Consider the following 12,292-nt stretch of genomic DNA (forward strand, 5'->3'; position numbering starts at 1 on the left):
TTCGTTTTTGGCTTTTTCTCTCTATTTGCTTGGGCTGAGATTATGATCGGACTTTGATTTATGGTTGCCTGTGCAAATTTATTGCTTTTAATTGTTTTGCCCCACAGGACTCGAACCTAAACCGTAATTTCGCAAACATGAGCCATACGCTGAGTAGTTGGCAGCTAATTGATAAAACTTTCTTGAGTTATTCAGGCACTACAACAAAAGGAAATAGTATAGGGTGTCGAAGATGCGAAGATTAAAGAGCATTAAAGTTATGGGACAGTCCTATTATTTTTCTAAATTGGGTGATCTAAGGCTCTAGCACTTATTCAGATTGTAATAAATCGAATGGGTATACACAAGTTTCCTCAAAAAATCAATACCCCACTTACTTCCCCAAACTTGCTGTTATTTTTGCACACCCCCAAGAATCTTAATTTGCACATCGTTTTTTCTGTGCATTTCGGTTTCGAATGCAACTTCTCGTCTGCAGACGTACGTGGTTGGGTGGATTGGCCTCCCAGGGCCTCAAGGCATTAATTGCATTCTGCAGCATCGCATTGCACTTTCAATTAGTTGCAAATGCCTTGCCCCAAAGTCGCAGACTCTGAATCAAAGCCCCTTCCCCCGCCAGAGTAACAGGAAACGGAAGTTAAGTGATGAGGCGAGGCGTTAAGTAAATGCAACCCCAGATGAAAGCAAAGGAAGCAACTTCTACCATGACACTGGAGAAACACACATTAATTGATAGGTGACGATGGGGGCTGGGATGATTTCGTACTTGGGGGTTGACTCTGCTGCAACTTTTGGCCACTGACCAGCTCCAGAAAGTTGACCCCTTCGAGTTGCTGAAATTCTGCAGTCACTTGCTCGAAGCCATTTCCTTGGCAAAATTGGGGTTTGGGGAATGGGGAAATACGGCGGCAAGTTACCTGTCTCTAATGCATTTCAAAATTGATTTATGAGTTTCTTTCGACTGGTTGGCAGCCTTAGACAGATTTCTGTTTGCTTTTGGGCCTTCGTGTTTGTTTTCCATGTTAATTAAGCTTTACATTTTAGCCATGGGGGCTCGAAATTGGTAACAAGTGGGGGGAAATGGTAATTGACCGACAGTTGAAACGATTTATGTAATGCAAAGGATAATGCTTTGCGTTAGAGGTTTAAAAAGTGTGTTTAACCCTTTTTAAGGAAAGCCATTACTAGACTTTTTATGTACAAATTTGTTTATGTTTATGTAAAAACAAAGACTACTCTGTTTGCGCCGATAAATAAATTCCTCCAAAGGTTTCCCTTTTCAAACTCTAGCTTATAATAGCTTAAGTTGACTGCTTTTGAACAATAGCAATAAATTGCTTTATAAACACTTGAAAGAAGGACATGAGTGTTCGAAGTTACATCGGCGTCAAATGCACTTTGGCCACCCAGCCACACTCCTGCAGTATATTCCTTCTCGATTTTGGCCCTATATGCTCCCCGATGCGCTTCGCTTGGCTTCAGTTGGAGCCGAGTTGGCTTACACTTGGCAGCTGACAACTTTCTAAGAATAACTGCAGGCGATTTGCATATTTAGCTTCAAGGAGGTGGATCGGAATGGAGGTGAGAACTTTATCGCTCTTAGTGCAGCCAGCCGAGGCACATGCATCACACGCTCACACTCGTAAATCTTGGCCAGAAACTTTGGCAGACAACAAATTTATTTATAAAGAGTTGGGTTTCTTCCCTTAGGCAAAAAGTTGCTTGTAAATGGAGTGGGTTAATGAATCAATAATATAGAAATGAAATGAAAAAATAAGTTATATTCAAACATTTTTAACAAGCAACCTGTAATAATTTTAATTAAATAGAGCTAGACAGCAATTTGTTTAGCTAAAAGGTAAAAGAATGTTATTACCTATAATAACTTTTGCTTATAAAAAGAGCAGAAACCGTTTTCCATAGCAAATACTGACAAGACAAACTTAACATTGTAATAAACAAAAGGGATTAAGAAAAGGAATTTTCTTTAGGGGGTTTCTAGTATACCCTCCTGATCCAACATAGGCAGCGTGGCCTTTATGGTCTGACGAACTCGTTCGCTGGCGAATAATTGGTGGCGCTTTTGTAACAGAGCATCCGAGTTTACGAAGGTGTGAATCCCGAAATCGACACTTGCTTCAGGGGAAGCACAGCATATGGGAAGTTCACAAACAACAGTGTAATAACCATAAAACAGACACCGCTGCATCTCATCCTTTAATTGGCCAAAAGTGGGCAGCGTGTCGTTATAGCCGCAATGCCGCAACGTTTCTAGAAGGTTGTCAAAGTAGTGATTCAGGAGCTCATCTTGACTATTTAGCAGTAATTCAGGCTTAAGGCTGGTGTAAAACAGAAAATACAGGTCAATCGCCGGACTTCCCCAGTAACAGTTCTGGAAGTCCACCTAAAAATGGAAAATTATAGTTAAATATATTTGTTAAGCCTTCCCTATTTGTACTCACAAGTGTTGCCTTCTTAGTGACTGGATCAAACATTATGTTATTTAGCCAGGGATCGCCATGAATAAGTGCGTTCAACGATGACTGCTTTGGATCAACGACATCCCGGATTCTTTGCGTAAATGCGTTTGGTACTTGAGCCTTCATCTTCCTTGATATCTCTGGCAGTTCATCGGCAAACGCTTCTGCGGCATATTTGACGCCATCCAATACGAGAGCCTTGGTAAAGCGATCGTTTATTCCATTGGCATAATTAGAAGGCGCAAGCCTTTGCACCAATTCGGGTTTGTTCTGAAACAGAACCTTGGAGACACCGTGGAACTGAGCCAGTTTCCTTACGCAGCTCTTGGCTTCTTCCAGGTTTAAGCCTTGAAGGCGATCAAAAGATTTGTAGCCCAGGGCGCCCAGATCCTCCAGGATGTACAGCTCTTTTCCAGCAGATATCTCGACTAGCAAGCAGCTTAAATAAAAGGAGTACACGTTACTCGGCTTTTCAACATCCCAGTTACACAAGAAGTGTAATTAAATTACTCTGCGCTCAGCTTGTGCTCGCCAATCTCCTTTGGAGCTCCTTCGATAATCGCTGACATGGCTGGCAGAACCAGCTCGAACATATCCTTCTCGTTTGTGCCCAGTGCAGCCACGGCGGGCAGCAGATCCTTGAGAATGTATTTTCCCGATTCGAGGGCGCCATCGGGGGACCTGCGAAAGTCCAACGCCACCCGGTAGATGACGCTGCAAAAGTTCTCGCCCTTCTGGCTCACCGCTTTGATGTGAAAGTTCTCCACGCGAAGCATTTCACAACCGTAAGCTCGCGCCAAAGCTCTCTCGAAATATTCCGCACTGTAGTTCTCCCGCTCCATAGTTATACGACTTTTCAGAGCAAACCTCGCCAACCGACTGATCCCATGTGGGGTGCACTAGTTGCGAAATTATCTCGGGGTTCCCGCTGTACTACAACTAGCATATCGGGAAGCTTTGTCGTTATCACTGCATGCATGATCAGCACTGAAAACAATTTACTTCCCACTTCAGAGTTTTCACATCTTGTGCATTTCAACATTGATTAAATACACTTATTAGATGTTATTTAATATATTTGATTTTAAGCTATAAATATATTTAGGTTTTTCAATTTAAAACCTAATTTTAGCTTATTAAGAAAAGAGGTACCGTTTCGAAAATTGTAAATAAAGCCGCAGATTGTGTTCTTCAAATAAATAGGCAGTTTTGAAAGAAAATTATACGTTGAAGAAACTTTTCTATGTGTAGATGCTTTATGGAATTAAATAATAAAACGTTTGTTTTGGTTACTGCACCCCAAACAAAGCGAAATTGTCTGTGGTTTAACTGACCCCATGATAAAATTATAAATTACAAAAATTAAGTTAAGTTGAGTTAAGTGGAGCCCTTGAATGCCAATCGGTTAAGGTTGTCAAAATTAAATTTTGCACACGGATATGAATTGCTATAGATACCGCCTTTTTTGGACTTTGTTCAACTACATGGAACATGTTGAAGATATGCTTCTATAAAAGTTATGATAGAGATAAGATTGTCCCATTGTTTTAAGGTTCACACACCAAGCTCAGTAATTTGCTGTTCTACAAATTAATTCGTTAAAAACCAACACATCAAAAATGAAAACCAAATATCATTTAAGCTAAACACATGACTATTAAAAAAAACTGTTTTTCTTATTTGTTTGACGTAAAAACTAATTAGATTTCAACTGTATGTCCACGTAGTTTTTAATAACTAGGGGAGGATCATATTACATACCTGCATATATGTATGTATCATACATCATGCATACATACATATACATATGTACATATTGGTACATATTGGTACTTTGATGTACATCAACCTCTGTTCTTCTGTGCCAACCCGTTACTTCAACCCCACTAATGCAGTTTTATATGCAAAGGAATGTTTAAAACAACTCAAAGATCCGAAAAGCAAACATTCCTCGATATTGAGTTTTACGATCAATGTATAATTATCATATCTTATAATTATGAGAGGATATAAATTACATGTGCTTGCACCTACCTCTGCGACTGGTATTGAACAGCTTGAATCACGCTTATTACATTTATTTCCAGCGAACTGGTAATCATTAATACACTATAAACACTTTTATACACTATAAACACATGTTTGAAACGCACACAATAAAAAAAAATAACTAAACACTTCTAAATTTAAGAAAATCACCGCGCTTACAACTAGTTCCATGCGAACTGATCTGGTTGAAATGCGCAATATCAGCTGTTTTAACCAGTTCCTTCGGAACGATATATTCCGATATCGATTCATTTTTGACATCACAATGCAAAATCGATTATTTGGCGGTTTATTTAAACGCTGCTCAGTTGGTAAGTATTATAAATTGTATTTTGGAATGCTTAGTTTAAGCACATTTGTGCAATGAGCTCTTTTCTATTTTGTAACAAACTAGTTGAAACTTCACAATAAATTAACTTCTCATCTATAAGTAACTTTAAGTCTAACTAAGCAAATTATAACTACTCAAAGCTGTCCTCCTCCCGTTTAAGGGCAGCAAAGAAGTCGATGTCGAGTAATTTACTAGGATCAGCTGTCACAGCCGACTTTACAGTCGTTTGGGCATCCGCATTCTGGTCAACGAATTAATCCGTTGCAAACCAACATATCAAAAATGAAAACCAAATATCATTAAAGCTAAACACATGCCTATTAAATAAAATGTTTTTCTTATTAGTTCGACTTAAAAACTAATTAAATTTCAACTGTATGTCCACGTAGTTTGTAATACACTAGGGGAGGATCATATTACATACCTGCATATATGTATGTATCATACATCATGCAGACATACATATACATATGTACATATTGGTACTTTGATGTACATCAACCTCTGTTCTTCTGTGCCAACCCGTTACTTCAACCCCACTAATGCAGTTTTATATGCAAAGGAATGTTTAAAACAACTCAAAGATCCGAAAAGCAAACATTCCTCGATATTGAGTTTTACGATCAATGTATAATTATCATATCTTATAATTATGAGAGGATATAAATTACATGTGCTTGCACCTACCTCTGCGACTGGTATTGAACAGCTTGAATCACGCTTATTACATTTATTTCTAGCGAACTGGTAATCATAATACACTATAAACACTTGTATGCACTATAAACACTTTTATACACTATAAACACATGTTTGAAACGCACACAATAAAAAAAAATAACTAAACACTTCTAAAATTAAGAAAATCACCGCGCTTACAACTAGTTCCACGCGAACTGAACTGGTTGAAACTAGCAATATCAGCTGTTTTAACCAGTTCCTTCGGAACGATATATTCCGATATCGATTCATTTTTGACATCACAATGCAAAATCGATTATTTGACGGTTTATTTAAACGCTGCTCAGTTGGTAGGTATTATAAATTGTATTTTGGAATGCGTAGTTTAAGCTCCACATTTGTGCAATGAGCTCTTTTCTATTTTGTAACAAACCAGTTGAAACTTCACAATAAATTAACTTCTCATCTATAAGTAACTTTAAGTCTACACTAAGCAAATTATAACTACTCAAAAGTGTCCTCCTCTCGTTTGAGGGCAGCAAAGAAGTCGATGTCGAGTAATTTACTAGGATCAGCTGTCACAGCCGACTTCACAGGCGTTTGCGCATCCGCATTCTTGACAATACGTTTCCATTCGGAAAGGTCGTTGACTGGATTACTAGGCTTTGCCTCCAGGTGCAGAGGCTTCAGCATGAAATGGGCTTTCACCAGTTGCTTCAACAAACGCACTAAATGGGAGACAATATTCAAGAAGTTAGCGATGGATTAAATAGAATGCTGGTGGTTCACTAACAATGTATTGGCTGAAAGCCTAGTAGGTCCGCATGCTCGCTCCACCAGTTGCATATGAGGCTGAGGTAGTGTTTGGTCGTCTCCTCGGAGTCGCGGAACAGGCAGGTGAGGTAATACTCGTGGAAGACGAGGGACAGAAGGTGCACCGCGATGCGGGAAATCTCGCCAACTTCTTCGGTACCTAAGTAGGATATACGAACAGTGATTGTTATTAGAGATTGTTATTGGTTAGAGATTAATTTAACGAACCTGTTTTCCTGCTGTGCAGCATCCACTGGTGCATCACCTGAAAGACAATGGTTACCGCACTGAGGCACAACTTTACATAGCACTCGCAGCCTTTGCCGCGCAGCTTTGTACTGGAATTTGAGTTTTGATTTAAGTTCGAAACGGACGCCGACATCGAGCCGTTGGTGGCCGAACCATGCACGGCTCCTGTGGAGCTGCAGCTCATACTGCTGGCCGTTTTCATCAGAGTACCATCGCTGGAGTCCTCTTCGCCGTCATCCGCAAAGTACGGCAGCATTTCAAGTATGAAATCCGGTGGGTTCTTGAAGCACTCGAAAGCAAAGCGCACATGATTGCCTCCGATTCTGAGCAGTAACTGAAAGTAGTCCTGCCGCAGAGGAGTTTCACTAAAGAAGCATAGCTCGAGTAAGCCCGCGTAGACCTGAAGCAAGCAGGAGTCGGGACCAAAGCGATACACGGAGCGAACGCGATCCGACACGAAGCATTCCTTGGGACTATTTACACACATTTTAACCATTAGTTGGGGTTGTCGAAGGCAGCTTAAGAGACAAGAGCTTAGCTCGGCGAAGACCCATGGACTGGGACGAGTAAAAACGAGCTGCTTAAGCAGATCGAAGAGCAGCTCCTCATTATGCTGAAGAAGGCCGTTTCCTTGCAGGAGGCTATTTAGGAGGGATGTCAAGGCTTCCAGCAAACCGAAATGTTTGCTGACCTCGTAGGAAAATCCCAGTTTTATGATGGCTTCCACAGCCATCTCTAGCAGTCCCTGTTTATTTTCTTTCCACTCCAGGAGACCTCTAGAAATCCGCTCCTCTTGCCGGCAAATCAAAGCCAAGGTAGCCATGTAGCGACGCAACGGCACAGCCTGTTCGTTGTCATACAAACTGCTCTGCTGAGAGAGGGAAATGCGATGAACTTGCTCTTCCAGGTTGTGGGGATTGTAGGGATATAACATGCAGTTGTGCGGGAAGTCCAAGCCTTGCGCATATGAAGCAAACTCCGTGAAAACCTTGCCGACCGACGTGAGTATTCTGGGCAGGAGGTTATCCAAAGATTCCGGCTGCGCTTGCAGCTGAGCGTAATGAAGCAGTAGCTGCTTTAACTCTAGCTCAAACAGGTTTCTCCGCTTCTTAGTCTGTTGCTCATTTTCGCTGTACTCGAACACACTGCCATTATCGGTTTTTAATCCGGGCACAGATCTGTGTATGTTAAGCCTATTCAAACGAAGTGAGGCCCGTTTCTCCAAAGGATCCGCAGCAGCGTGAAAACTGATCATGCTGGAATTCATACTTTTTTCATGCGCTCTTTGCTGTGTCTTCAGCTTTGAGTACTCGGCATTCTTGATCTTCAACTCGATGTCCTTGGCCGCAATTTGCTTGGCCGCCTCCGCCACTTTTTTGTTGCAGTCTCGATTCGTTTCGTCGGCCAAAGCCAGTTTTTCCATTTTGCTAGCCTGCAGCTGCTGGCGCAAGTGCTTTAGCTCATCACGAAGTAAGGAAACCTAGGGAGATAAATATCATTTTGTTAGTAAGGTCTGTAAGGTCTAGAAGTCGGTGTTAGAGTTCCACTTCGGTGTCCACCTACCTCACCCGACTTGATCTCATTGCGTTCCTTACTGTCTCCCAAATTCTTTTCCAGCTGGGCGTTGTCCCGCTTGAGGGCTTCGATCCTATCCATGAGGAACTTTATCTGGTGCTCCTGCTGGCGGGATTGTGTGGCATTGATGGTGGTCGTTGTCGTGGTTTTCTGCTGAACACTGATGCTGGAGGTAGTGATCTTACTGGTGCTGGGCTTCGGCTCCGGCATCTTCTGCGGCTCGCTGTCCATGAGGGTAACGGCCAGGAAATCAAAATCGTCATCATCCGCGAAAATGGCATCCATATCCAGGGAAGCAGGCTTCTTTTGCGGCGGCGGCGGGGGCGGAAACATTTGCTGTGTGCTGGTGGAGCCCTGAAAAGTGGGCGCGAACTCACTGAAGGTAACCTCGCTGTGGCCGATGTCCACCTCTGTTCCCCCCTTCTTCTTGCGCTCCTCCGCCTCGATTTCCGCCTCCGCCAGCTGGGTGGCCATCAGGATGACGTCGTCATCGTCGTCCCAGAGAATCCCATCGAAATTGTTCCTTGGTGGACTGGAACGCGTTGATCCGCGGGTAACGCTGACATCCAGCCGCGGTTTCTTGCACCGCGCGAAGTCCTTCATGCCAGAAAAGCGCTTGGAGGCCATCGTTCCTCCAGTTTCCTCTATATCTCCCTACTTTTTGGCCATGGATGGTGGACGATGATCTTGCCGGTTCGCTTTGTTTATAAAATGTTAGCTCGACTAGCGTTGCCAGATGGGCGATGGCTAGGTGACTCGCATCGATTGTCGTACCAAAATAGAGATGATGTATCGTATTGATGCTGCATACAAGTGGAATGCTGTAGAGTGAGCTGCAACATTAGCGCTTTTCCTCTCTTTATGTTTGTGTTTTGTCGAATGGAAGTACATATTATGATCGGTTTCCGATAGAAGCCCGCTACAATCAGGGCTTAAAAATGCGATAGGCAAAGGAAAGTCATCTGGCAACACTCAAGTCTATCGACTACGGTGTATCGGCATGTGGTGTATCGACTCAGCATTCCCATTAACCTCAAAGGAAAATCAAAGAAGTCTGCGGAAATTCTAGCGCAAAGCCAACGGACCTACAGGGAAATCAGAGCCCAGCGACTTCGGTCGACTTTTGCAGGGGACGGGCGGCGCGAATGGAACGCCATGCCAGCGAAGCGGATGACGGTCACCACAGCAGCAGCTTCGTCCATCAGTGGAGCCAGTGGGTCCGCCACGAATAGTATTCAGTCTGGGGGCGGGGCACGCCCACTGGAGACGCTCAACGGAATGACCAGGCTGACGCCCGCCCGCGACTTAACCCTCGGTGGGCGTGGCGCTGGGACAGCCAGCAAAAAGGTCTTTGCTCCCAATTTGAATGCTGTGCGCAACAAAAATGCGTGAGTTGTGGAATTGCCCAAGGGGAGTCTTTATTTTCATCATCTCATCTATGAATCACAGCAATGTCAAGACGTCCAAGGACACCACGCAGCCGAGAAGCGGACGCAGGGGCGGACGTGGCAACGGCACAGGAGCAACACGTGGTCGAGGTGGAAATTCCGCTGGCGGGGGCAACTCCACGCTCATCCAAACGCAGGGACTCTTCTCCGAAGGAGCGGGCGATGTTCATGTGCGGAGATCAACGGGCAATGGAACGGCATATGCACGGGGCGGGGAGGAGGTGGCCGTGACCAGGAAACGGGTGGATCGCAAGGACGACAAGGGCCAGGCCGAGCGGATCAAGGAGCTCCTGGGCGAATCGGAGGCCAGCGGCGGCGAGCTCAGCGAAGAGGAGGCTAACAAGACTGAGATGGCACTCAGGCCCATCCTGCTGAAGGAGGGTAGGCTTTACATATATTTTGCGATACAGGCGGAAGAAATTTATAATTTTGTATAATTGCCAGGACTCTGGGTCACCCAGAAGACACCGATTGCTAAGCAAGAAAACGCCAGTTCAACCTCAACACAAAAGGGTAACGCCCTACGCATTCAAATTCGCATAAACTAATTTGATTTCGCCCCTAGACACTTTGGCAGTGGCCCAGCACTTGCAACAGCTGCATGTGGCTGCTCAGACAGCCAGTTTAGAGGAGCCACCACTGCAGTACGGCCGCTACCCGCGCACCATTGGTAACTTTCTGGACTCCAGCGAATCGCAGATCTTTCTCATGCAACTGCCGGATGTGTTGCCATGTGTGGGCGACGATTCCGAAGAGCCGATCCCACCTAAGGGGGATCATCAGGCAACCGGCGAAGCGGAACCCGCAAGTCCTGCAGCAAAATGCTCAAACGGACCCAAGGGTAGTATACTACGGCAGCTGGAAGAGGGACAGATCGGCAAGATTCTGAGGTACAAGTCCGGTCGCGTTAAGCTCCAACTGGGAGACACGCGCTTCGACTTGGATATGGGTCTGGATCCGGGCTTTCTGCAGGAGCTCATGTCTGTTACCGCAAACCGCGAGCAGCGCAGCGGAAACATGATCAATTTGGGACCCATTCAAGCCAAACTGAAGGCCACTCCAGATTGGGTGCACCTTTTCCAGCAGCAGGAGGCGGCATCCAAGCGAACGAATCCAGTACCGAGCACGTAACACCCACTTCGCCGTGGTAGATATGTAATATTGTAAATAGGCTGCGCCTAAGCTTAAGTTATTCCTATCCTAAATGCCGTATATAAACGTTAAATATAGAAATTTGTAATACAAGCGGTGCTTTTCTGAAGGTTTTTCGCCAATGTTACGACGAAGTTCTCGAAAAATTCAAAGGTTCGACTTTGAGCCAAGAAAATCGGTTATCAGCTTGGGGATATGTAGCATAAATTAAATTAATTGATACTTGTTGCCATGCTCTGCTATAATTATTTCTAGTTAATGTATTCTTTATATATTCGATGTTCAAATTGATTATTCCAATTTCCAAGGCGGAGCTTTCAATTGAACAGTATTCTACGACTAGCAAACGCAATTATCGCATTTGCATAGACTATCTAATTCTTACTTTTTTCACAAATCGAAATATACCTAAGTGTTGTTTATTGTGCAGAATAATAAAAACATAGGTTGGACTCCTAACCAACTTTAGCCATAAACGCATTTTAATGTAACAACAAACTAAGACACTGGATTAATTACTCAAAACTTGCTGGTTGGGTTCGCCACTGGCGTCTGGGAGCTGAGAGCTGCTGCGTCCCTGGTAAAGATTCCCGGCCAGATCAATGGCGAAGTTGTGGTCCACGGGATTGGCCAACGCAGTCTCAATGGCTGCATCCAAGTTCTCCCTGGTGATGAAGGTCTTGGAACGCTCGATCTCGAGCAGAACCCGCTGGTTGGCCTGCTCCCTGCGCTCCTCCTCGCGCACCTGTCGCGCCTCCAGTCGCTCCTGCACATAGGCCACCTTTTCCTCCCGCTCCTTGGCCAGTCGCTGATCTCGCTCGGTGGCTATTGCTGCGTTCCAGGCGGCATTGGCCTCCAGGCACTGCTGGAACTCGGCCTCCTCCTGCTCGGGAGTGAGCACGATGTGGTCTGCTGTGGAGGTTTCCTGATGCCGCACGACCTCCTCCCTTAGAAACTGACGCACTGAGCGCAGCTGCGTTCTGAAATCAAGGTGTTCAAGATTGTATTAAGTCAGACGAAGCTAACAGCCGCTGGTGCACCTACTTGTACTGGTTGTGGAGCCTCATGAGCTCCGTGCGCTCCTCCTCCGACTGCTTCTTGCGTTCGGGCACGCGGAACATCTTGCTCTTGGCCACCGGCAGCCAGCGCGGTTTCCTGCGCCAGCGGACGAACTCGAGGGCGAAGCTATTTCCAACCGTCTTGCCGCTGGGTAGGGTGGACTGCGTCAGCAGCTGGCAACCCGCTCGCAGCATTATTAAAGCGTTTTAATTAAAAAAATTAGTTTTTACTTCGCCGCTGCTGATCTGTTGTGCAACTCTGTTGTGGATGAACTGGTTCCGCGCGTTGCCATTGCTGGTTCCGTCAGTGGTGAGCAATGCGGAAAATCGAATTACAGCCATTCCAATCAAATTCACATGGAAGACGAATGGTAATGCGGTTAACAGCGCATGGAATTAATATGTGAAGGGATTTAAGTAATTACTTACTTAGATAATTATGCAATTTTGCACTGC

At 44.6% G+C, this 12,292-nt stretch overlaps 5 protein-coding genes across 7 annotated transcripts in view; 1 reads left to right on the top strand and 4 right to left on the bottom strand.

Annotated features, from left to right (window-relative positions):
• LOC6546253 overlaps positions 1-5,776 on the bottom strand; it is a 69,228-nt gene extending 63,452 nt beyond the window's left edge. For 2 of the 3 annotated variants that reach the window (XM_026977221.1, XM_001972824.3), the window contains exon 1: positions 4,515-4,729. The gene's annotated coding sequence lies outside the window, so the exon portion shown is untranslated. Of the gene's footprint in view, positions 1-4,514; positions 4,730-5,547 lie in introns of those variants that run through there. The other variant, XM_026977222.1, reaches the window with a different exon arrangement.
• LOC6546164 lies at positions 1,809-3,458 on the bottom strand. Its single transcript, XM_001972825.3, has 3 exons — positions 2,991-3,458; positions 2,463-2,919; positions 1,809-2,404 (listed from the first exon to the last, which is right to left on the bottom strand). The coding sequence occupies exons 1-3, from the start codon at positions 3,320-3,322 to the stop codon at positions 1,988-1,990; spliced, it is 1,206 nt and encodes a 401-aa protein (XP_001972861.1). The 5' UTR covers positions 3,323-3,458; the 3' UTR covers positions 1,809-1,987.
• An 83-nt stretch (positions 5,777-5,859) lies between the features above and the next one.
• Positions 5,860-9,104, bottom strand: LOC6546165 (ATR-interacting protein mus304). The gene is made up of 4 exons (XM_001972826.3): positions 8,167-9,104; positions 6,583-8,083; positions 6,335-6,514; positions 5,860-6,269 (listed from the first exon to the last, which is right to left on the bottom strand). The coding sequence occupies exons 1-4, from the start codon at positions 8,803-8,805 to the stop codon at positions 6,046-6,048; spliced, it is 2,544 nt and encodes an 847-aa protein (XP_001972862.1). The 5' UTR covers positions 8,806-9,104; the 3' UTR covers positions 5,860-6,045.
• Positions 9,105-9,129: 25 nt separating this feature from the next.
• LOC6546166 (DNA-directed RNA polymerase III subunit RPC4) lies at positions 9,130-10,871 on the top strand. The gene is made up of 4 exons (XM_001972827.3): positions 9,130-9,566; positions 9,628-10,007; positions 10,071-10,139; positions 10,192-10,871. The coding sequence occupies exons 1-4, from the start codon at positions 9,334-9,336 to the stop codon at positions 10,755-10,757; spliced, it is 1,248 nt and encodes a 415-aa protein (XP_001972863.1). The 5' UTR covers positions 9,130-9,333; the 3' UTR covers positions 10,758-10,871.
• A 354-nt stretch (positions 10,872-11,225) lies between these two features.
• LOC6546167 (probable 28S ribosomal protein S26, mitochondrial) lies at positions 11,226-12,143 on the bottom strand. Its single transcript, XM_001972828.3, has 2 exons — positions 11,823-12,143; positions 11,226-11,758 (listed from the first exon to the last, which is right to left on the bottom strand). The coding sequence occupies exons 1-2, from the start codon at positions 12,029-12,031 to the stop codon at positions 11,290-11,292; spliced, it is 678 nt and encodes a 225-aa protein (XP_001972864.1). The 5' UTR covers positions 12,032-12,143; the 3' UTR covers positions 11,226-11,289.
• Positions 12,144-12,292: the final 149 nt, after the last annotated feature.

The sequence above is a fragment of the Drosophila erecta genome, unplaced genomic scaffold (assembly GCF_003286155.1).
Source record: "Drosophila erecta strain 14021-0224.00,06,07 unplaced genomic scaffold, DereRS2 tig00000021-arrow-pilon, whole genome shotgun sequence".
Lineage (NCBI taxonomy): Eukaryota > Metazoa > Arthropoda > Insecta > Diptera > Drosophilidae > Drosophila > Drosophila erecta.